This window comes from Aptenodytes forsteri, unplaced genomic scaffold (genome assembly GCF_000699145.1).
Source record: "Aptenodytes forsteri isolate BGI_AS27 unplaced genomic scaffold, ASM69914v1 Scaffold80, whole genome shotgun sequence".
NCBI lineage: Eukaryota > Metazoa > Chordata > Aves > Sphenisciformes > Spheniscidae > Aptenodytes > Aptenodytes forsteri.
Genome location: NW_008795026.1, coordinates 755104 through 780150, shown reverse-complemented (window position 1 = coordinate 780150; position 25047 = coordinate 755104). Strand labels below are relative to the sequence as shown.

General features: G+C 44.2%; 2 protein-coding genes across 2 annotated transcripts in view; one reads left to right on the top strand and one right to left on the bottom strand.

Moving 5' to 3' along the window:
* Positions 1 to 12258, top strand: part of DLEC1 (deleted in lung and esophageal cancer 1) — a 45456-nt gene extending 33198 nt beyond the window's left edge. The window contains exons 30-39 of the mRNA XM_009275973.1: positions 450 to 667; positions 1683 to 1817; positions 3744 to 3866; positions 4657 to 4751; positions 4847 to 4931; positions 5475 to 5675; positions 6561 to 6722; positions 8321 to 8474; positions 9054 to 9174; positions 12135 to 12258. Of these exons, the coding sequence (XP_009274248.1) occupies positions 450 to 667; positions 1683 to 1817; positions 3744 to 3866; positions 4657 to 4751; positions 4847 to 4931; positions 5475 to 5675; positions 6561 to 6722; positions 8321 to 8474; positions 9054 to 9174; positions 12135 to 12258 (1418 nt within the window). The remainder of the gene's footprint in view (positions 1 to 449; positions 668 to 1682; positions 1818 to 3743; positions 3867 to 4656; positions 4752 to 4846; positions 4932 to 5474; positions 5676 to 6560; positions 6723 to 8320; positions 8475 to 9053; positions 9175 to 12134) is intronic.
* A 543-nt stretch (positions 12259 to 12801) lies between these two features.
* Positions 12802 to 24251, bottom strand: ACAA1 (acetyl-CoA acyltransferase 1). The gene is made up of 11 exons (XM_019471195.1): positions 24150 to 24251; positions 23804 to 23861; positions 22896 to 22975; positions 22394 to 22436; positions 20100 to 20198; positions 19600 to 19680; positions 17501 to 17691; positions 17222 to 17401; positions 16360 to 16415; positions 15420 to 15565; positions 12802 to 14479 (listed from the first exon to the last, which is right to left on the bottom strand). The coding sequence occupies exons 1-11, from the start codon at positions 24208 to 24210 to the stop codon at positions 14404 to 14406; spliced, it is 1071 nt and encodes a 356-aa protein (XP_019326740.1). The 5' UTR covers positions 24211 to 24251; the 3' UTR covers positions 12802 to 14403.
* Between the last annotated feature and the right edge of the window lie 796 nt (positions 24252 to 25047).

The window sequence follows — 25047 nt, the reverse complement described above, 5'->3', positions numbered from 1 at the left end:
CCTGGTTTTGTAAATCTCTCACAGCACTAACCCTGGTCAATCAGATACACTACCTGCTTCTTAGAAGCATTATCTGGCTCTTCTGTTTAGTGTTTTTATCTCTTGAGTGAGATTTTAAGTTCTTCAGAGCAAAGGTCAGTCACCTTTTTTTTTTCCTGAATGCCACCAAACACATTTGCTTAACAAACAAAATACTTATAATTTATTTTAATGTTAATAAAAGTATAGTTTAGGACCTAGACAGCAAACAAGCTATAATAAGGGCATAGCACACACGGTCTTAAATCATTTTAGTTTACAGCAAACATGGAAAGCTTAAGATGTGCTTTAATACAAATCCAGTTGCTAGACACAATTTCGTTACTTGATCTTCTTGTTCTCTGGTACTAACTAAGCTGTGAGTCTTCTCAATGACCGGGACTAGTTGTCCTTTCTCCTTTTCAATTCAGGCATCTGCCTGGACTGGGAGATTTACAATCAAGAGAAAGATGATAAAAAGCTGGTGGACCTGTTGATGTTCTTTGGAGACCCTTTTCCTCGTAAGGCCATGGACGAAAATGAGACTGCATCAATTGGTAGCACCTCAGAGTCAGAGATCGTGTTAAAGTTGGATCAAGCTGCTGTTCCCTGCGGAAGCATTTATCCAGCTTCACAAACCACAGATGAGGTCAGCTGTTAGTCTGTTTTTTATACTGCTGCTGAGATACATGATGGGTTTCTTGGCATGAAAGGTTGAAAACAATAACACACGATATAACTTGTAACTAAGAGCTGGATTGTTAAAAGAAATGTCAGCTCCTCTCACAGTCAGAAAAGCAATACATGGGTAGATGGCTATTGGTGTCAGCAAGTTTCCAGAATGAGCTATAAGCAAACAGCTCTTCAGCTTCTCCTTTTCTTAGAATTGTTAAAGAAGCTGATGAGATACTTTTGAAAATACTGTCATTGAAAAACTAATGCCATTTTTACATGAAAGTGTTACGATATCTAAAACTCCTTCATTTGGGTCTACTTTTCTCCTGGGTGCTTTATGGTGTCAATGTGTGCTGTAGTCAGGGAGCAGAACCTAACCTGCAAAGTTCAACTTGCAGCTAATGATATGGAGGTATTTGTCCCAGCGCTAAAGTTAGATTGGTTCTGTTACTCTGTTAGAATATGGTAACATCTACTACACGTGAAGTTTGATTATAATACGGCAATTTACTGTCTTGAAGGGTTGGGAGTGACAGGGAGAAGGTATCATGCAGGATATGTATATTTCTCTGGCAAAAGCTTTACAGAAAAGATATTAAAAATCACATTTTCTCTGCTTCAGCTCAGAAGGCATAGTTGTTTTGAATACACCTCTAACCTTTCTTGTGCAACAAGGGACTGTTATTGCCCTAGAGTGCTGGTTTGTATAATGGGCCAGAGATGTTACTCTTGACTGCTTCTCTTGGTAGAACAGGACCCAAGCACGCACATTTTCCAAGGGGTTCGGGAGCAGTTTCGGGAGAGCAAACCTATGCATGAAAAAATTAATGTACAGGACACATCCACATGTCCAGGTTTTGTGCCAGAAAGAAAGAAACTGGAGCTGGCCATACTTACTGACTAGTGCAGCAGTTCCCTGTACACTTCACTTGCATTCTTCCTTTGCAGCGTAAGAGTTTTAACCATTCCCCACCCTTGTGTCCCTGCAGTCTTCAGACTCTGACAGCAAAGAAAGGGAAATCATCGCTCAGGAACCTACCATACAGAAAATCGTCTCTGTACTTATACGACCTCATGAAGGGGTTCCTGCAGACAACCCCTACTCCATTACTCCAAGACAGATAGTAAGCTTTTACATTTTCTTTGTGCTTAGATTTAGCATATTTTCTGCAGGACAGAGGAGACAAGAGAAGGAGGAGGAGGTAGCTTTGGTTTGGGGTAGAGACTAGTAAACAGTGAAACAGTAGGCTGGGAGGCTTTGGGATCTTGAAGATGACCATGAGAAGAATTTGCAAAGTCAACGGAAAAAAGAAAGTGTCCTACTTACATTTGAGCAGTTAACTGATGACTGGAATTAAGTGTTCAGTTGTACTAGACTTTCTAGAGTGACATCTCTGGTCTTCTCACTTGGGTTGCCTCGGTGAAATGTGTGGCATTAGGTGGGAGGCATCCAGCCTGAAGCTTTGGAAGCATGTTATTTAACCAGGGTAGATTTGCTAAGTAGATGTGGCAGAGCTGGAAAGCAGGCTGCTGGGAAAGGGGTGCTCTGTAGACAACTCTTTTGGATAAACGGTTTTAACCCACAGTACTTCAAAAGTAACTGGTGCAAATAGGGGCCACAGTGTCACAATTCCTTAGGAATAAGATAAAGCAAAGGCAGCACTGGAAAGACCTAACTGTGAGTGACAGGGTCGCCCAAAACATCAGTGTGTCAATTTTGATTCTTAAATATTAGCAAGTTTTTTTTGCCAGAGAGTTTCAGTTACAAGTTAGAATGAGCTAAAGATTACATAAAATAAATAATTACAGAAATGGCGTCTCAAAGAAATGAAGCCTACAGTCAGCTCTGGGGTGGCTGAGGCTGAGATAGCTCAGATAAACAAGTGCCTCATTGTGGAGACAGCCTCTATCAGGTGTAGCCAGCAGCGAGCTTGGCCCACGCGGAGTGGAGTTGATGCCTATGGAGCCATTCAGGTATTCCTCTGTAGAAATGTTCTCCGTGTTTCTGCTATTGCTCCAGGAAGGTCTGTTAGCTCAGGTGTTGTGCAGCACAGCTGGCCAGACCTGGCTTAAGTCCATGTCTGAGCAGCTAAGCTCTCTATGACCACAACGCACAGACCCTGCAGTGTTGTAGGACGTGACAGAGCTTACTAGCTCTGCTCTAGCCCTGCTAGACCTTAGGCAGAGCTTTCTTACGCTCCTCACCACTCTGAGCAGGGGAACTTCGTGCAAGGAGAGCTGACCTAGTTTTGCTTCTCCTGAACGTAGGTCCAGCAGGACCACACATCTCACCCTGTGATCACATGAAATGGGGGAGGTTGTGTCTGCACAGCACTAGCCTGAGAGCAGTACACGCCACATGGCCCCTGGGCTTACAAACTCGGCTAGATGTGAATTGGCTCTGTAGGGAGATAGCGAAGGTTTTTTCTGCAGCAATAGCGGGATTTAATTATAACCTGCATATGTTTCTGCAGCAATAGCAGGATTTAACCATAACCTGCATAATGCACCTAAAGAAAGCAGAATCTATTCAACCTGTAAATCCCAGAAAATCCACTGTAGCTGGTTAGTGCAGTTGATTACATTCCCTGCTGTCATGTAAAATAAAAAAATAGCCAAGAGTAAACTGAACTATAAAATACTCTTAATTCACACTTGTAACTCTTCAAAAAATGGTTTTTGTATCTGTGAGTGCTGTCAGTTGTGGGAGAATCATCTGAGTTAGCCATGGAGTAAGAGTAGGCAGAATTGGGTATTTTTAAAAACAAACTAACAGGTGTGTACGTATGTTTGTGTACTTAGGGAGTTGGTCTGTGACTGTGCTTAAACTTTGTTGATGCTAAAGAGTGGCTACACCGGTATTTGCAGCTGAAATCATTAAGTCAGTTTTGCTGTCATATGTTGTCATTTTAGTGCAAGCCTGAGCGTAGCCCATCCCCAGGAGATTTCATGCCGCTTGTGCAACTCAGTTTTAGCAGCTGAGAGCTGAGGGTGCTTGTGCAATCCCAGGCAGCTCCCTGCACTCCTAAACAGTTGTCCCTCGCCTGCAGGTGATTCCAGGAGGTGGCAGCATCTCTGTTTGCATCTCCTTCACCCCACGCATCCTGCCAGAGGCCGTGCCTGAAGTGCAATGTGAAGGGTTTGCGTTGGGTTTCATGAGCCTAGACGACAAGGTAAACTGACTGTCACAGCAAGGCTAAAGATGACTAGAAAATAATCGTTTCCCTTCCTGTAATTTCATGTACAGGCAAGTACACAGCAGGCCAGACTGTATAAACAGTCCTGTTCCTGCTACCCTGTTAGATCCTTCCTTAACTAGGGTTGTTCATTTGTTGCATTTGCCTTTTAGCTTGGAAGCATTCTGGGGTGGGAATGTCACCGTCTTCTTACGTTGGCCAGTGCAGTAGACCCCAGACAAAAGCCCAGGATTTGAAATGCTGTCACAACATCAGGTTTTATTGATAACAATAGTTAACAATGGGACTGAGACTCAGGACTGCTGAGTTCTGTTCCTGGCTCTGCATCTACCTTCCTGTGTGAACTTGGACAGCGTATCTCTCCTCCGGGAAACTTCCTCTTCAAAAACTGCAACTGCAGCTCACAGGCTAACGTGAGGCTTGAATAGTGTTTTATGAATTGCTCTGCGATTCTGATATGAATCATTGCAAAGATGCAAGGTATAATGAATGAACGAATGATGATAGAATATTTAATAAAAAGATCCCTAATGTTCTTGACTCCTGGAGGAAGAAACGTCTGCGTCTGTATTAACCACAGTCATTCAGGGTTCAACTACTGCTTAGCTTTTGCCATTCCTTGCATGTTGCCATCATGTCTTACAAACAGGCAATACATTGCCAAGCAGAATCCCTTTTTGGCTAACAGCCTCTTGGGCTAAAAGTAGCATTTCAGGTTTTAGTGCTATCATCGTATACACCATTTCTGTTTTCCTTTTGTTGTCAGCTTGCAAAGACAGTGCCTAACAAAGTGCATCGCAGACATGGCTATGAAGCTCCGCCATTACGAATAGACTTGCAAGCTTTCATAAGGCATGCTCTGTAAGTACCACCCCACTGACGGCTGGTTCAACAGACGGCAGAACAAATCAGCCCGGAGGGCAGGGCTCTGACCAGCTCTCATTCTTTACACTCAGGTTAAAAGTAGACCTGGATCATGACAGAGGAATGGTATTTTATTCAATGGCAAGTGACCTCGTACCAGACCAACCGCTGTTAGGAGTAAGTATTCCACACACCGATGTATTCAGCTGGTTTGTACTGCTGTGCTACTGTAAGAATTCAGAGCTGTATGCACATGGATTTTAAAATGCATCTTTATCCCCAGTAGCCTCATGTTGCAATTTTCTATATTGCACGTAACAAGATAGGTAAAGCAAAAGGACTACAAGTACTTATTAGGCAGGAATAAGCAAAGCTGAGCTCAGACAATGCCTATTTTATATGTCTGTCTTTGTAGAAGTGTTTGTAAGTAGAAAAAGAAGTACTTATTTTCAGGACATAAAGGTCTGATAGCAGAATGAGTCACTTAAAGTGGCGTGGTCAGTTTCTGTGACCCTTGACATTCAAAGACTTTTTAATTTTATTACATTATTTGTATTTTGTTTTTTTACTCAAGAAATTTTGAAAAACACAAGTAGAAAATACTGGGTTGCTCTGGGGTAAAGTCCTTCGGAACCCCGGTGGTGCTGAATGACCAGACAGAGTAGCACAAACCTCTCAAGGGAGTTAAAACTAAACAGTTTGGAATCATTTCTCCACCAGGTTTTGACAGATTCGGTAATGACTCAGAGCTTGAAACTCATCAATTGCACTAAGGTTCCTCTGTACTTCAGGCTCCTTCTGTCTACGCCCTTCAGCCTGTCCAGCACAGATCCCAAAAAGAGCACCAAAACATCCCACAGCAAGAAGGAGGAAGAAGAACAGCAACCGCAACTTGTACTTTATCCACAGCAAAACATGCTGGTAGGCTCAAAAATAATAATCCTGTGCCAGGATAGATAGTTTAGTAATTGGTGTGTTAGCGTGGTCCAGATGATCCACAAGAAAAACATAACCAGTATAGAAGTCTCCCTATTTCAGGGGAAATAGTGGTATATTAGCAAATGCTAATTACTGCAATTTTGCCTGCTATATTGCGGGTACAAAATACTTTTCTACAGTGGCCCTGACGTGCTTTTCTCATGAACTCTGACCTGTTGCAAACTCCTGCAGAAAACCCTGTGGTTTTCGGAGCTCACCTAAATCAACAGCCACATATATGCTCGATTAATTAAAAGATTTCCAAAGACTGCAGTCCCTCATTTCCTTAAATTAAATGCAGGCAGTGCAAACACAGAAAAATCTGGTTCGTTTTGGGTGTACACAATGACACTAAAGGAAACAAAGTCCTGGAGTCAAGAATTAGCTAGGGTGCAAAGAATGAGTAACAGTTGCATTTTTGGAGTGTGCTTCTCATTTTTCAGTGTTCATTTTGACAGAGACACGCGTCTTAATTCTGCGTGTGTGGGAAGAAAGAAGACTTGTATGTTTAAGACAGCTTTGGGAATATGGTATTTGTAACCTTGGGAATTTAGAACCTTTGTCTTGCTAGAGACTGTTTCTCCCCTGTGGTTCAGAGATGAGCTGTTCACCTTTACACTCCATCTCTGTGTACTGGATTCATACGAAATAGCTGTGTTTTTTTCTTTAATTTTAATGCTTTGTTCCAGTGGGAATTTGGTTGCTGGCATGACACCTTTGGGTTCCAGTGGGAAAATGTGCGCCTGGGCCTTTGAGCAATGTTGACATTGGATTTCCTGCACACAGCATCGTCTTATGTGATGGTCATCTGAATTCCTCTTCCCACAGGTGAAAGTGTCGTTCCACACAACTCCGGAGTTACTTACGTATCAACGTTTGCCAGATTCCCAGCTGCTTCCTGGATTCCAGGCGCTCCAGTTTGAGAACGGAGAGAGAAAGCTGAAGTTCAATCAAAATCTGGTCATTGAACATAGTAACCACACTACCCAGGTAAGATCAGACCAAGATCTCTGGGCCCTGAAGACAGGGCTATGTTTTATCAGCATCTCCGACTCAGACTGAATGTGCCTTAGGATTTACTCGGCTTTGAAACACAGCCACCTCTAGAGTAAATTCTGTCATCCAGTTAAAGTGAATGGCCGTGGATTTGCAAAAGGAGATAGCTCTCTATTGAGACTGCAGGTGACTCTCTGATGGACAGAGCGGTTTTGGGTCAGCACCCTGGTATTTGTACCCCAGCTCTTTGCACAGCAGGATGGCCTGGATGATACAGCTCAATCGAAGGGCAGCACACCCAGTCACAGTATGACTCTCGACGTCCTTCTGAGACGTGGGGTCAGGACTGTCTCAGCGAACATGCCAGCGACTGAGTCACCAGGCATTGCCTCCTGCAGTACCCGAGTGGTTCTTGAAAGCCTCCCGAGTCTGTCTAACTCATGTGGTGTGGTCACAGCCCACACACATTTAAAGACCGATCTCTTCCAGATGGAAAGTTATAGACCCCTCCCAAGTCTTCAGCAGTTCCAGTACACTGCAGGCGGTTTTTTATTTTTTCATACCAGGTATTTCTGAGGACTGATCTGTGTAAGACCCGAGCACCATATCTAAGATAGGGTCAATAATAATCCTGGGCAATCTGCACAAATTTAATGACTCACAGCGGGCCATATACAGTCCCAAGGGACGACGAGATGTCTGCATCTCCACAGAAAACCCTAAGAGCAAATGAGAATGTTCACTCCGTGTTACTCAGAATCATAGAATCATAGAATCATTAAGGTTGGAAAGGACCTCTAAGATCATCGAGTCCAACCGTCGACCCAACACCACCATGCCCACTAAACCATGTCCCTAAGCGCCTCATCTACACGTCTTTTAAATACTTCCAGGGATGGTGACTCAACCACTTCCCTGGGCAGCCTGTTCCAATGTTTAACCACTCTTTCAGTAAAGACATTTTTCCTCATGTCCAATCTAAACCTCCCCTGGCGCAACTTGAGGCCATTTCCTCTCGTCCTATCGCTTGTTACTTGGGAGAAGAGACCAACACCCACCTCGCTACAACCTCCTTTCAGGTAGTTGTAGAGAGCGATGAGGTCTCCCCTCAGCCTCCTTTTCCCCAGCTCCCTCAGCCGCTCCTCATAGGACTTGTTCTCCAGACCCCTCACCAGCCTCGTTGCCCTTCTCTGGACACGCTCCAGCACCTCCACGTCCTTCTTGTAGTGAGGGGCCCAAAACTGAACACAGTGTTCGAGGTGCGGCCTCACCAGGGCCGAGTACAGGGGCACGATCACTTCCCTCCTCCTGCTGGCCACACTATTGCTGATACAGGCCAGGATGCCATTGGCCTTCTTCATTAAGACCACAGTGTCTGGTTTGAAAACCTATCCCAAAACAGAAAAACAAGCAACCACTTAATTCACTCAAAGCTGTAGAATGGGGAATTGACTCTATTACAAAAGAACACAGAACAACTACTCTTGATTCAGTGCTTGGGGTTAAGAATGATCCGGCTGTAGCAGGTATTATTAAAGCTCTACAAAAATAAGGTGGGTGTTTGTCTCCTTTGCCTTTCCTCTGTTTTGCAGCTGGTCCCAGTGACTGCATACCTCACTGTTCCAGTTCTGGAGCTCTCCTGCGACACGGTTGATTTCCAGACCTGCTTTGTTGCACAGACCAAGACTGAACATGTCTTCCTGTGTAACAGGAGTGGCTGTAGAAGTTACTGGACTGCTTTGCTGGGTATTCTGGTTTTGCAATTGGATTTCCTTGTTACACGGTTTCACTATTAAGTGTTTTTATTTAGTAAGACTGCATGCACAATAGATGATGTTGGCTGCACAACATCAGGTCTGCTTCTGTTCTCACTTATGTGTGCTTTTTCCTTTTTTTTTCTTTTTGACATCGGTGCATCTCCACTGATTTCAGCAGTTACTCCAGATTTAACCAAAAGATTGAATCACAACCCTCACAAGTAGTGGACACGCTTTGCTCATTTATAATACAATCCCAAGAGGCAACGAGAAGCAGTAGCTCCTCGTGAGTTCGCTTTGAGCTTGTGCCTAATGATGTTAACAACAGATGGGCTTCAAAGGAAATACGATCAGGGCCTTATTATTTTGATGGAGGCCATTGATCACTCCCCTTGATTAGAGGATGAAAACAGAAACTGGCCACATGCATAGAAAGCCTCTGACAGTGCAAGACATGATTTATTAGCTGGCTAGCAAGGAGGCGCATCGTTTTGAGTGCTACATGCTATACAAACTTATACAAAGGGTCTTGCATTGCTCTGTTTGATATTTGCTCCCTTCACTGCAGATGAACAGGAAAGGCATAACGACCTGGAAGTATTTTCCATCTCCCCTACTAATGGCATTTTGGAGGCACGTGAAGGGGACCCACCCACCAAAGAGATTTTGCAGATCAGCTTTACTGCCAGGTACAGTTAACAGGACTGAAAAGTTATTCCCTGTCGAGCCCAGACTTATGGTGTGAGTAGTCACTGGAAGCAGAGAGCAATTCTGCTCTGTTCTTGTGTTATCAGGCTGCTCACTTTGCTTCTAACACTTGCCAATCCTGGGCTTCCAGCTGGTACTTCTTCCATATAACCATGTTCCCTACACCGCTCCCAGAGATGGGATTTTTTTTGGAATCGGCACCCAGAATTTCAGACTTTAAATTTACCCACTCGAAATCATGCTGTTCCAACAGTTGGCGTGACACACTGACTACGTACCACTGGATAAAATCCCTTTCTTTAGAGCAATGTCTTCAACAGAGGGCAAATCTCAGGCCTGTAATTCAGTGCAGAGGCTGATACAACAGTTGAGGCCTTTACGCACCCAGCACTTTATTAGGACAGAGGCAGAAATGTGTCTGGAGATCTCGGAATTCCAGTAAAGCAGCTGTTTGTCGTGCAGGAAAGCGCAATGTCTTTTGCAGTCAGTCTCAGGGATCCTTTACTATTGTCTACGTGGCTTCTCTCTAAAAGTAACTTTTTGAAGTCCTTTACTTCCCTACATGCATTCAGAGTACCTCCTGATGAAGCAAATAGAGCAAAATGTTGGTTTAATGCAGTGATACAATTTGTTTTACCCTGGCTTAGCCTGGTTCAATGTTTAGCGTAATAGTTATGCTGATAGTCAGTCTCAGGGATCCTTTACTATTGTCTACGTGGCTTCTCTCTAAAAGTAACTTTTTGAAGTCCTTTACTTCCCTACATGCATTCAGAGTACCTCCTGATGAAGCAAATAGAGCAAAATGTTGGTTTAATGCAGTGATACAATTTGTTTTACCCTGGCTTAGCCTGGTTCAATGTTTAGCGTAATAGTTATGCTGATGTTTGATGAGAAAGAAAGAAAAAAAAAAAAATCAATGTATTTTTGGCCTCTAGTCTCGAAATCATGCTGTTCCAACAGTTGGCGTGACACACTGACTACGTACCACTGGATAAAATCCCTTTCTTTAGAGCAATGTCTTCAACAGAGGGCAAATCTCAGGCCTGTAATTCAGTGCAGAGGCTGATACAACAGTTGAGGCCTTTACGCACCCAGCACTTTATTAGGACAGAGGCAGAAATGTGTCTGGAGATCTCAGAATTCCAGTAAAGCAGCTGTTTGTCGTGCAGGAAAGCGCAATGTCTTTTGCAGTCAGTCTCAGGGATCCTTTACTATTGTCTACGTGGCTTCTCTCTAAAAGTAACTTTTTGAAGTCCTTTACTTCCCTACATGCATTCAGAGTACCTCCTGATGAAGCAAATAGAGCAAAATGTTGGTTTAATGCAGTGATACAATTTGTTTTACCCTGGCTTAGCCTGGTTCAATGTTTAGCGTAATAGTTATGCTGATGTTTGATGAGAAAGAAAGAAAAAAAAAAATCAATGTATTTTTGTTGCCTCTAGTCCAAAGGTTTTCTACACAACAAAGATAAAGTGAGCTGCAGGCAAATGACAGCAAAGAACAGAAGACAGCAGATGAAAATTACTTTCTTTGTCCTATAAACATCTAATACTGTTCTAATTATGTTTACGGACATCTTATCATCATCTTTGTCAAGGCTAGGAATTAGTTGTGAATGGCAGAGGTAGTGACCCAAAGCCTTTAATTTCTTTGCTCTAATTAGAGAGATACAACGCCTGTAAGAAAATTCAGCTTCCGTTACAAATTATTTTCTCGGAAGTTATCACACGGTGGCAGAAAGTTTAAGTAAGAGAAGTCTATCCCAGTGATTTCAGTGAACTCTGAACACTGCTGACGGGGAACTTTCAAGAAGCAAACTATAGGTGACATGAGTTATTGTCGCAACTTCGATCTCCCTGGAACACGCTGCGAGATCTCCGTCACCGGAGCTACTGAAATCTCAGTGGGATGAAGCCTTGAGCAGCTGCTCTAAGCTGTCCCTGCTCTGAGCAGCGTGGTGGACCAGAGACCTCCCCAGGCTCCCGCCTGCCTAAATTTTTCTGGAGTGCTTCTGAATATGCCTGAAGCGCTTTTGTTTTGTCTGACAACAGGTACGCTCATCAGCATGCCCGAACGTACCAGAAAGCAAAGATGTTGCTGTATAGCAGCCAGCTCCTCTGTTCAGCTCCAGACAAAGAACTCCCAAGACAGCAGAGCTCAGGACCAGCACGGCGTTAGCAAATAATTATATGCAAGGTGTGAGGTGATTTTAATAATTCACCTCCCTAAATCAGTGGTCTTCCTGCAGGGGAATTTTTTATGAGAAGGAAAAAATAAAAGTTGTCTGGCAGAACAGGCTCCTGCCTCAGGCCTTTACAGCAGCCGTCTCTTAGACGCAGAGAAGTCCTTCAGATGAACAGTCTCAGGAGCGTTGGGTAGCCTTAGCCTTAGGCGAATTATGCTGTAAGATTTCCACTTAGCGCAAAACTACACTTGCTGTAAGCTTTTTGATGTCCATTTACAACCTGGACTCCACTGACTGCCCCTTGTCTTAGGGGAGCTGACAGAAACTTTTCCATTGCAAACTCTCTGTCACAGGGATGAGTTTTCACATCAAGGCAGTGCAGGCATTTGCTCCCAAACGCTAGCCCCCAGCAGAGCTTCATTTTATTTATTTAACTAAAATAGAATTTCACAAGTAGGAAGATACTCAAGTTCTTCTTTCAAACATGAAGTTAATAATCCAGTGTCTTTACTTCAGGTACAGACAGGACCATTCTTTTCAAACACCCCATTCGTAGCCGTGGGACATGACGCTCTGAAGTGACATTGCCACCCGCAGACTCGACACTGACGCTAGAGACCAGTGCTTGTGACTAGGAGCAGTTTATGCCTTAGGGCACCATCCTCCCCTTTTTCCTCCACAAAGTAACTAATCTCATCCTTAAACACAGAATTGTGTCTAGCTGTAACTGAACTGTCTTTTTGCTCTGCATTTTAGGAGCGACATTGAATATGAAGCTATTGTGACCATTACTGGAATGCTGGGAGAGAAGCCTTGCAAGCTACAGGTCAGGGGACGAGGAACATATGATGGGAAGTATGAAGACCTGCGTTTAATTTAAGCAAGACAACATGGGACATGTCAAGGTAATGGGTTGGATGCAGATGTGCCATCAGTTGAGCCTGTATTTTCATCTACTTCAGCTGTTTTAATATGGACTGGAATTTTAGCAGAACAAAATTTTAAGTTATGAGGAAGGAAAAAAAGCTCATGGTACTTTAAAGAAGAGAGTCATAATCTCATTCTGTGCTATTACTTTTATTGCTGTGATAAGTTTACCATTACCCGCAGAACCAGGCTCTGCAAAATAATCTGTTTTAAATTGCAAAGCAGCTATGGTAACAGTTAGGCCAAACCCCTTTGCATATCACCGTATGCCTCAAATCACAATTAAAGACTGTTCGTGCCTTAAAAAAACAGCTTTTGTTTTGCCCTGTTTACTTGTTTGACGTTAAAAGGGACATTGACACATAATAAAAGCAAGAATTAGGGAACAGGCCAGCATTCCCCTGGCTGTTTTCTCGGTGCCTTACGTGAAAAGGGGAAGAGCCAACTTTCCCTGGACTCCTTGGAAAATGACCAACCTGCATGTTTCATCGTGCTTGGGTATTGAGCATATCCCCTTCAGCTACACAGGGAGGAACCCTTCTTCCTTTTAATTCTTTCCCCCCACATGGTTCCCATTTACTCACACTTCTCTTTAAATGTTTTTAGTATTACTTTAGCTAAAGGTCACTGAAATTCCCACTTCTGAGCCTGTTAAGTTTTCCACTCCCATCATATAAAAGGTTTTTGTTAAAGGCAGCAAGTGGGGGGAGGAGGGAGCTGCAATCCACACTGGAGGAGAACAAAAGATGCACAATAGCTGCCTCCTGCCTGGTTTAAAACAGACTTGTACTAGCAAGGAGAATTCATTTTATACACAGCAACCTCAGTGTGCAAAAAGGACCCTTGAAGATGCTAATGCCTCTCTGCCGCCTCTAAATAATTTAATCTTTTTTGCTCTAAAATTCAGCATGCGTGATTGCTGGGTGCGTGAGCCAGGCTACAGCACAGGAATGTGAGAACATCAAACAGCTCTAGCTAATTGTGACCTTCAACTAACAATCACCACAAAAAGAACACAAATATATTGCAAGAACCCAACTGTATTATTAAGTGCAAAAACAAGGGCCAGGACAAAGAACTTCAGTCTGCATTACGAATTTAAACATTTCTGACATGTCAAAGGCGATGAGTACATTTCTTTTTCAAGCCATTAGCTCTGAGTTTCAGTGATCTTTCTGCTCATAAGAGGAAGAACAGAAAAGGGAGAACTTTACAAGACAAAACATGTATTTTGCTGACGTTCATGCAGTGCTTGCAGGAAGAGTAATGCTGAAATCTGTTTTGTGTCAGGTAAGTAAATATTATTAAGCATAAGCTTGTCCTCTAAGTTAGAGTCACACAAGCTGATAATTAGAAATGTGCTGTAAAAGATGGAATGGCCACCTTCAAATTCCTGGCTTCTAGCAAATCATCAAAACCTTTCTATTCAGGCACCTCAACAGTTTGTTTGCTCCTGTGTAAATTACATTCTAGTCCTCCCACTTGCCCCCACTGGAGGCTTCGGAGCAGCTTGGTTAAACGTGGAGAGCCAAAGCACATCCTCCAGCACAGGGACAATTTAAGGCATAGCCAACTTAGGACTGGGATAGGACAGACGGAGTTGTAAGGGAAGTGACGTTAAGCCTTTGCACCGCTTTCAAAACAAGCTGTTCTAGACTTCTTGCAAGATGGTGAAATCTTTTAAGAAAACCCTGGAAAAGCCTTTTCATGTGCACCAGTTGTTTTCATTTTGAGCAACCGTTTTAGACAATTTGTCATACAAAAATACTGTACCATGAATGACTTCTGATAATATTCACAGAATACAGGGATCAATTAGATTAGAAATATTAATTCATAATCACCACACAAGGGCCTGTAGTTGAACTTCAGCTGAACTGAATTTCTCTTCTCGTGTCAGGATGCCATTTGCCAGTTTTGCATTTTCCCACCTCCTTAGTAGATCTGTATGATTTATTCTACTTCGCAATTTGTGCCTAGAATTTGTAGATCTAGTAACGAATCCCTGAATCCACTTGATTTCACAGTGCAAATCATTTGCTATTACTAGAGAAGGCAGAGAATTAGCTGTTGTGTTGTTTCATCAGTATGCTGGAGTTTAGTTCCCTGGGTACTCAAATACCGCTGCAGCGCCCATGCCAGTTCCAATGCACATTGATACAACACCGTATGCTCTGAAACGAAGGAACACATGGAATTAAGACAGATCGGGTTTAGATCACCTGGGGAAAAAAAGAATACTATAAATTTGAGCTACCCACTGCTCTCCTGTGTCACCAAGAGATTCTAACTCTGGTCCTGATGCCCTGGAGTTCTTGCAGGGTGGGGTTTGCAGAGCACGTGGACACACGTCATTTCTCTGCCTGCTTTCTGGACAGGAGCAGCGCGCCAGAAGCAAGCTCCTTAGCCACCTGCCTCAGACACACTAGCAGTGAGGTCGAGCTAGGAGAACTGCTTTGATTCAGACGGGCTGAGGAAGAAACTCTTCCTTTCCTGCCTCCTACCACTGCCCTTCACCTGGCTTTGCTACGTAAAAGTTCAAGGTAAATTTGGATAGTCGGATGGTGTGCAGTAGGATCTGTGGAAAAACAAAGTGGAAAGCCTGACTTCAGAGCAAGTTCTTCCACTTCAGTTTTAGGTGGTTTATTATTACTGTCTGATTTGCTTGGCATCGAACAGCTCACCATCACCGTTACCCTCCCCTCTAGGCCAGAGCACAGCTCATCCTAAGGTGCAGTCCAGTGACTGCTCTGCGCCAGCCCCAAGGGAGCAGTGACAGAGCCAGCCAGCAGCAGCTACCAGGTTTCTTTCACACGTCAGGAGGAGCCCGAGTCCTGGGACCAAACTGTCACAAAACCCGCTGACTCGCTGCTCTAACTCTGCATGGTAGAGATGTCTACTCCAGGGCCCTGCACTACCACGGACCAGGAGAGACTCTGCATTCATGTGCAGCAAGACATTACACAGCCCTCCCTAAAGAGAGCCATCGGGAATTCACGTTCAAAGCTATCGAAGGGATGGAAAAAGCTTAACCCAAACCGATGGTTACTTCTGAGCCTAAGTTACTGTCATACATTTAAGGCATTAAGGCTAATACTGTTCCTCAGTGCTCACCTTTTCCCTCTGCGCTTCAATTCATTGAGCAAAGTGACAACTTGACGAGCACCAGTACAGCCCAGTGGGTGCCCCAGTGCTATCGCTCCTCCCAGGGGGTTGACCTTCTCCATGGGAATGCCCAGCTTTTCAACACAGTACACAGCCTAGAAAGACAGAGGGAATGTTTTCACGGAGATGCTCTCGCCTCCGTTAGTTCTCAGCTCTCCTGGAATAGAGAGCTAAGAGGACTGCGGAGAAGACTGGTGATCTTGTCCATATGTAAAGAGGGACAGCAAACCATCCTCGGTAGCTCTAGGGGCTTCAAAAGATTTGCGCTTAAAATGAATTTAGTTCAAACTATGTTTGTTATTACACAAACTCCACATCATTGTGTCAGCTGCTGCTGTTGTATTGAACAGTTAGTACTTAGAGGCCTGACTCCAGCTAGACCATCTTTCCCAGTGGGAAGGAGTGGAACTACGTTACAAATCCAAAGCACACAGGGTGAGCTAAGCCTACCAAACTCCATCTCAAACTGAGCCCAGGTACTTTCTGACAGGCATGTCACAGATTTGTGGAAGACGCAGTAGTGAAGTTTCTACCTTTCATTAAGGACCGCCAAATCGGTGAATGCAACACATTCACACTGACACCACCCGATAACAAATGACAGCCCTTGTGAAACAGAAATTTTGCAAGCTGGTATGAGGATACAATAGTAATGATTACATTCTTATTCGCTGGACACGTTTTTCTGTTGTTTTCTTTTTTTTTTTTTAAATATTAAGCTGTATAAGCTTATTTTTATTTGAAGGAAAGGGAAAACAGTCTGTACGTGTTATTAACATTTGGCTGAAGATGTCCTAAGTGGAGCAAGTTCAAATCTTTATTTTGAGACCAAGCTGAAATACACTCAGCTACCAAGCAATGTAGCAACTCAAACGTGACGATCACTCACCTGGCTTGCAAAGGCTTCATTAATTTCATATATATCAACGTCATTCAGAGTCAGACCTATGGTTCAGAAAAGTCAGGATTTAAAAGGAGATATTTTTGCCTTATGACTATATCAAAGAGTAATTCACTCACAGCTCCCCTTTATGAATTCTAGTTCTACTCCACTAATGACAAAGAGAGAGAGACCTTGGCTCCATGTGGGGTATCTACACTTGTACGCATGTTTATGGACAACAATGTCTAAAGGCTGCAAAACATCACAGTTTATGGTATCGTGACACTGAGCTGGCCAAGCTTCCTTAGATTAGATGTGATTCCTTTGCAGAGGGATTAAAGATTGAAGGGTATTTCGAGATTGAAAGATAAAACTACAGGTGAGCATGTGACCATAGCAATGGCAGGTGGACACAACAATAATCGTCAGCTATAAAAGCTATTTAACCTGATGAGTATGGTAAGAACCCTGAGGAAAGCCTGTTCCACTGCTCAGATGCCAAAATTGTAAGGAAAAAAAACCCCAAAACCAAACACACACACACACCCCCACACACACGCTGGTCACATTAAGGAAAACAGCACTAAATGAACACTGAATCACTTGCCACATGTTAACTGTTTGTTGAGACTGTGCAGGGATCTAATCCTGAGCTTCTCAAAGGTGAGTGCGTGACAATTTATACATAAGTACAAGTGAACGGTATTACAATAATCCCAGCTGGGATCTCTTTTAAGGTTTTAAATTCAAGTTCACTGTTCCTATGGCTGATAGCCGCACAGGCTAGAATAATATAATCTTAAATTTCAGTCCACAGAGTCTGATTTGCCTTGTGCCAAACACTGTATGAGTGACAAGTGGTTCTTACCCGCCTTCTCCACAGCTACAGGGATTGCGTAGGCTGGTCCTATGCCCATAACATCGGGTGGGACTCCGACCACAGCAAAGGACCTGAGCACCCCCAGGACTGGGAGTCCCAGTTGCGCTGCTTTTGAGCGTTTTGCCAGGAGAACAGCAGCCGCTCCATCACTGACCTGGCTGGCATTACCTGTTGGAAGAGATCTATTAACACCTTTTTTGTCTGAGCACATTCTATTACAAGGCAAGTAAACCACAGGAACAAGACAAATTTAACAACAGAGCTGACCTGCTGTAGTGCTACCATCCTCTTTGAAGGCAGGCTTCAGCTTTGCCAAGCCTTCCAGGGTTGTGGAGGGCCTAATCCCTTCGTCTTGGTGCACGGTGATTGTTTTTTGGTTGCCCTGATTATCTAGAACAGTGGTCTTCACTGGAACAATCTCAGTTTTAAACAGTCCCATCTGCTGAGCTTTTGCTGCTCTGTTAAAGAAGAGTATGAAAGGTTAAAATGTTCTGGAGGAGAATTGCAAAAGAACTAATGACAAGGAAACCGCTTAGCAAGAGAATGAACTAAGGTATGACTTGGTACACACAGGTACATCATCGCTGAGTAGCGGACAAGAAGACAGGCGAATACTTATTTCCATTCACGGGATGACAAACTTCTCACCTCTTCGTCACGGGAAATTTATCGCTAACATTATGGGCATTCTCCCCAAAACCTGGGTCACAGGTTCACACACTTCTGAGCAAGATCCCTGTTCCGTTCCCACCAACGTCTTTGTGACTGACTGACTACCACCGGCCCACAGCATGAACCTGTGCTTGTCCAGTGGTACAGTCACATCACAACTGTAAGAAAGTAACTGAATCCTGATGTTTAAACATCAATTCTTATTTCTGAGTTTAAACAGGGCAAGCGGGCTAAGCCTCTGCATAATGCTAGTAATTTCTGGCAAGTTAAGGAATGGCTAAAGTTTCACTCATTCCTGGTTTTGTCCTACTAAAGACAAGTTGAGCTTTAGACCACAGACTTCAGGTATAATCTTCCGGCATTTAAATGTAACCTTTCAACCCAAGATGATCACAATTCATGTTGCATAGTTCAGTGTGACTACGTAGAAGGGTATCACTTAATTTAGCAGTAAAGGTGCAGCAAAGATAGGGTCTGGTCCCTGAGACAGCAGCATTAGCAGTAGGGAACAACTGACATGACCGGACTGACATAAGTAGGCAGAATGCAATTAGCTACATTAGAATTAGCTCAGGTCACACAGTTTTAATCTTTCATATGAACAAGGTATTTAAAAGCCTCCACAGTAGAGCTGATATAGAAGATTTACCTTCCAGCAGCAGAGCACCCTTTACAGGGAATACAAATTGGATGACTGAAAGCTTGTTTTACTCCCTCATCACTTTATACTTTTACTAATAAAATGAAAATATTTAAATACTTCCAGGTAAGCGAGAGTTAGGGCGAAGTGCTGAAGGACAGATCAGTAACTCCGCAGACATCCTGAGACCGAGGCCAGAAAATCACCCCTTTCCTCATGCGAGAGGCGAGGATCGCGTTCACATACCCTTTTGCGTTATCAGTTCAATGTCAGTGAGAAAGGCTGGCATGCCAAGTTCCCTAGAAGCCGGGCCAGAATTTAAAGGTTAACTGGCCTGTGCAGTGGCTTCCTGTATTAGATAAATAATTGGACCGGGGCGATGCTTAAACAGAGCTCTGAAATTTAGTTTAACTCTTTGACAGCAGCAACTTTAACGTTATCGCCTGCCACTGGACTGCCAGTACAGCCCCATGGATTCCAGGGGTCAGTTTACTTTGGCAGTGATTTAACCTAAGAGGAAGGTTATTAGAGGTAGGACTGGACTCACTTGGAGCCAAACACCTGCAGCAAAGACAAGCCACTCTTCCCATAAGCTCGGCAGTTCTCTAGAAACAGCTACATTTAAATATTCCCTCTTGGGAAAGGTTCCTTCTGCTGCCACTCCCACGTCCAGTTTCAAACGATAGTGAGCCAAAGCCACTATGAAAATATTGACCCACACATTCGTTTCAGAAACCTCATGGAGGTTGCATCCTTTGGATGCTGATAAACACAGGGGCACTCACTGCTCAAGGCTCGCATGCCCGGTGATATGTGCGCAAGATCGGTCACACAATCCCCACTACAGCTCTGGACTCGGGTTTCCTTATCACACAACCCATGACATGCACTGGTCTTCGCTCTGACCATCTCAAGCTTCTTTACTCAATATTAAGGTTTCGAAGGCAACACAAAGGCTGCACTTAACCACTCTTGGGAAGTAGCAATGCGTTTTCTACCTCTATTTATTCCTTAACTAAAAGGTTTTTTAAAAAAAAAAAAAAAAGTAATTTACTTTTGTTGGGAAGCCAAGGCAAAGGCATCTTGCTTCTTTCGGGAAACTCCAAACTTCTCTGCCACGTTTTCTGAGGTTATTCTGGGGAAAACAACATCACAGAATTAATCCAACAACTCATCTAATGGAGCTGCAGTTGGCTTCCACTAAGACAACACAAGGTACAAGCACTGGCTTTAGTCTCAAAGCTAACTGCTGCCTTCTCAACCTAGAACTGCTGGGCAGAAACAAATCCTGAATCAAATCTAGGACCAAAACAAGGCTCAAATCCACTTTCATTGCTCATTAAGCCATTGGGCTTAAGACAAAAGACAAGGAAATCTTTCATCAGAGTCGTTGATCTTCCCCCTCATTTCACATAATTAACCTTCTACCACAGCCAAGGAGGATGCCGACACATACAGATCCAAGCTCACTGGATTCAGATTGATTTCAGTCCAGTCACTGAGGAGACAGACCATCTAGAAAACCCTTAAACTTTGGGAAGAGGAAACACTTACCCCATAGGAATAAGGCAATCTCGAGCTTTGCTGTTTTCCATCATACTGGAACTGATATCACCAGGGTTATTTGCATTTCTGAGGGACATCGTTTCCACGCTAAACACAAGAAAAATTTGGATTTGCTACCAGTGCTTTCATACTATATTTGTGGTAATTGCTCAGTTAAGACTGATCAAAACTCAGCATCTTGACAACATGCTTTCCTATCACCCTACAGAAACGCAGCTAATAATTAAGAACCGGCTGAGGCAGAAGCTCTTCAATCATCAATGTAAGAATCACCATGAAATGGAAACAGATTGCTAGATTAAATTTGTCCTTGTTTCACTAAGAACAGGATACCAATGTCAACAGTTAATTTCTTTTGTTTCCACAGCTAGGAAAGAATCGCTAATGATTCTGGCACTTTTGTCCTCAAACATAACGAGAAACCTAAGGTCCTAGGACTGGAGTTTGCAGCGAGATCGTCAACAGCCATAAAAATGCCACTTACAGCTTAAGAACTGGTTGGCAGTGTAGTTAAGTATTAAGCAAACCATTATGCCATTTGAATTTCGCAACACAAAGAATTTAAGACATGGACCCCAGAGGCTGCAGTCTTTCACCTAGAAATGAGTTAACTGATTGAAGATATCCAATTTGACTGCATAAATACACAGCCATCACTTAAGACTAGTGAGTTTTTGTAAAGTCAGTCTAGACCACGAAGCCTATGGTGGGAAGCGGGTTTGAATTCTACTCTGCACCACGCAAATACACTCATGAAGAGTAAATAACAAAAAAAACCTATTCCTGGAAATTGCGAGACAAGCAGAAAATACAGCTTTTCCCCAAGCAGCTTATAGCAAGCGCTATCAGGAATTTGAACGAACTCTAATACAGGACGCTGCATTACTTGACTTCAACTGCATCTACTCCCTGAAGGAAGGTAGAGAATCAGGTTTTAAGTAAGAGCAAACCACAGCTACTGCGTTTTGTGTTGTCATCCAGTATCTCTCCACCTACAGAGTGGGCGAGTCCACTCAGGGGAAGAGCATGACTTGGGATAAACCCAACTCACAAAAACTATTTGTAACATATGGGTTTTATGTCTTCATGGAGGACCCTGCAGGGGAGAGGCCAGAAATCTTCCCACAGTGAAAGGCGGTGGCTTGCATACCCAAAGGTACAAAGGCTGGATCTCAAACCCTTTCAGTACCTTAAAGCGTATCATTTTGGTGGACGCTGCCAAGCAACTTCTCAAAACAACTGCGTTAAAGCGAACGAGTGAAAAGCATCACGCGTTCAAGCGGAAGCATCCCCCGTGAACACCAAGGGCTCAGCCTGCATCAGGGGAACGTGCCTGTCTTGCCGAGTTGTTTCTTTCGCAGCAGTCTAAGAAGGGTGTGCTCAGCATCAGATCTTGCTCAACCGAGTACGTGCAGGTGTTGAGAAGTTGTAAATATAAATATTTTCTTAAGGGCTACCAGATGACTGTGTACAGTAATAATTCAAGAAGGACTTAAGAGTTACCAAGGTAAAGAAAGAGAAACCTCGTATTTTAGCCTCAGGATTACTGAATACTTTGTTATTTGTTCTTCTGAAGTAAATGTGTATGTGGTCACTAGTATTTCTCTAAAGCCAACTTAACATTTACACAATCCCCTAAAAAATAAACACTTCTTATGATGTTAGGACAGAAGCAAAGAACAGCATGCCTGTCCACTGCAGAAGAACATCTCCTGTAAGTCTGCAAAACAGTTATTAGCCTGGGTAGGGCATTAATTTCTTTATCCAAGATAGCTGCTGGTATTCTAAGACACCAGTTAATTGGAGATTAGTTAAAAAGCTAATCACGGCAGGCTCTTTCAGGCTGTCAGAGCTCTGCACACAAGTGGTATCCTCCAGCAGAGCCAGAGGACCCTAATAAAACAGGCTTTTTGCATGCTTGTAAGAGATACTCAGCCTCTTACTGCAACCCCAGCAGGCACGTCACCAAGACCAAAACTTCCAGGGGAATTAAAGGATTTTCAAGCACCCTCTCTCAGACCCTTTTAAGATGGCCCAATCTTCTGCAAAAGCACTCAGCAGCCTCTGGAAATACACAAATTGCATCTACAGCCACCACTTAAATCCAGGTCCTAATTTTAGAGTTTATTCACCCATTTGTCAAACGAGGACAGCATCTATTTCCTTGGGGGAGACAGATCTGGTTGGAAGAGATTTCCAATTCCTCACACAAGAGCTATTGGAGAGGGACTGAGTGCTACTTTCAGGCAGCCTAAGCAAGTGCCATAAAAAGCCATTCTTACCCACAGGCCAAGCCAATGTCATACGATCCATTTCGGATGCCACCTGTAACAGCAGTGCATAAATATTCTTACTGTCATTAGGAGCAAAAGCACTTCCACTCCAGCTGTGGTTTCATGAACACCTGAGGCACCCAGCACAGCTAAAAGGTGCATTCCCGCCGCCCTCCCACCTTCCAGAACATGAGCCAGGTCAAGGAGCTGATGGGGCTGAAGACTAACCCATGACCTGATGTGCAACCAGAGAGGACAGGAGGGACCCTTCTAGAAGCTGCCTGATGTGGAAGCGATGGTAGAACTCATCCTCAGAAAACCAAGCTACTTCTCTAGGGGTAAACTTGGCCACTCAAGGATACAAAGCATTCAACCAACACCACACCGAAAATTCCTAACAGCAGAAAACATTATCACTATTTTCACTGCTCAGAGAGATTTGAGGACAGAAGAAATGAGCACTTGGGGTGGGGCAGGCGTTGACTCCGATCCGAGTGCCCATAACACTTACCAGCTATATTGATAATGGCCTGTAGCCCGGAGGAGCACTGCCGGTTCACGCTCGAGCACGGCACCGTCTCTGGAATACCACTAGAAAATAAAGACGGTGTTGGCAAAGACTCAGTGACGAAAACCATGCAACAAACCAAACCACTAAAGAGAGCATTAAGCCACTTGATTAAAATTTAACCCCCGAGACAGATCCCTTTATTCATTTGTTGACCTATTCGGTCCTGCACCAAGAGAAAGCAAAGTTCATACATAATTTCCAAACTTGATTTGCAAGTGGCTCTAAGTGCTGTTCTCCCACAGGTCTGTCTTCAGAAGGTCCTCTGTAAGCAAGGCCCTCTCACGTGCCTAGTTCCTGAGCCCTGACTGGGGCCAGAAATACTGAAAAGCTCTGCAATATTCACAATTTCTGGTAGGCTGTGTCTGCACCCCTCCAAAGTGGTGGTTGTACACTGATTTACAGAAGCAAACATCACTTGGCAATAGACACTGGCCGAAATATTTGGAAGCTGGGATCCAGCTCAATATGAGCCATCAACCGCAACACTGGGAAATGAACAGAAAGACCTGAGACAACTCCATGGTTTCAGGCCCACACAGAGCAGAGAGAAGTGCAGCCTTGCAGTACGGAGAAGCAGCAGGTACAGCTGGGAGCCCACAAAACAAGATCTCCCATTCAGGGGCTCAACACAGGTGGCACAAAGAGATTAATCGGCCTCACCTCTGCCTGCCTGTCCTTTAGCAGCAGGGTTCTCCAAACACTCAACCAAAGTCTAATTTCTAGGCAAAAGGTGATTTGGTGTAACTTCTTAGGAGCGCACCAGCCTCATTGCAACCTCTGACCCAGTGCTGCTCCGTAGCCAAGGCCTGAGAAGGGCAGGAGGAATCTCAATTTGGTTGAGAGTTTACCTTAGAAACTGTGCAACTCTTGCAATCAAAGCACCAGCTCCAGGCTGCAGCACGTTTCCTGAGTGCAAAGATACGATTCCAGTCAATCGGTTGTACTTCCCTCACTATTTGCTGCAGACATCGAAGGGACATTAACATCTCGGTACCATCCGGCACCCAGATCAGAGCCCCACCACTTGACAGAACAGTCGTGAAGGACGCGCTGATTTCATAAACCTAACGCTACACACTAACCCCTTCCAACCCCGCGATACTGGCACGTATCCCATGGGACACCAGGAGCAGCCTGTCCCAGAGAGCTATCCAGACCAGGAGTTTCAAGTCCGGACGGAGGTTGTTCACTCACCAACGCAGATGTCTCCCAGGACCTCAGGACGAAGATTGACATCTTGAAGGACAGCTGTCATAACAGCAGACAGCAGTTCGTCGGGTGTAGTATCCTAAAAGCACAGGGGATCAGCCCTACTTAACAAACACCAGAAACTGCCCTGTCACCAATCCACCCTCAGACTACTTCAGAGGGCTAGTGCACGATGCTTAGACAGCTCTACTCCACCCCTCAGCTCATGATGGTTGTCATTTTCCCATAAAAGCAGAATTATTCTGCATGGTTTTTACTCTGGGTATCTTTCAAGCATTGTAACACACGCTGCTTTCTTACCTAGCTCGGTTTTAAATGGGCATGCTTTGTAGGGCCTTCAAAGCCAAACGACTGCAGTGAGTTACGTCGCAAGACTTAGCACATGGAGCCTCTGAATTCATTTTGTGAAAGAAACCAGGGTGACCCCTCAGTCGGTGGGAAGCACCGCCGGTGTGACAAGACCTATTTTGAAGGATGACAAGCAACGCGTGTCCTTTGGGACCATCCTGGCACCATGCTCTTGCTTCGGTCGGAGCCCCAGGACTCTGCGCTTGCCACCCAGCGAGGAAAAGGGCTGCTCCAGCAGAAAGGTGTCAGGTCCATGCCAAGCACCGTCGGTACCCAAGCAAGCCGGGCAGCCGAGGGAGACGCTGCTTTTCTAAGCGGTTGCTCTGTTTGACCACAGCAGGTAAAAGCAGCATGGCAGAGACCTACCCCAGGCTTTAAGGGGAGCCGGGAAACTCGTTGGTACCTTGGCCAGCTTTTTTGGGGATGCCAGTGGTCCTGCCCCACTGGGGCCACGCACCCCTCGGCATTAAAACTATCAGAAAATGTTGTTTTTCAGACCATTATAAAGCAGAGCCCCGCTCCTGGGCGATGGGGG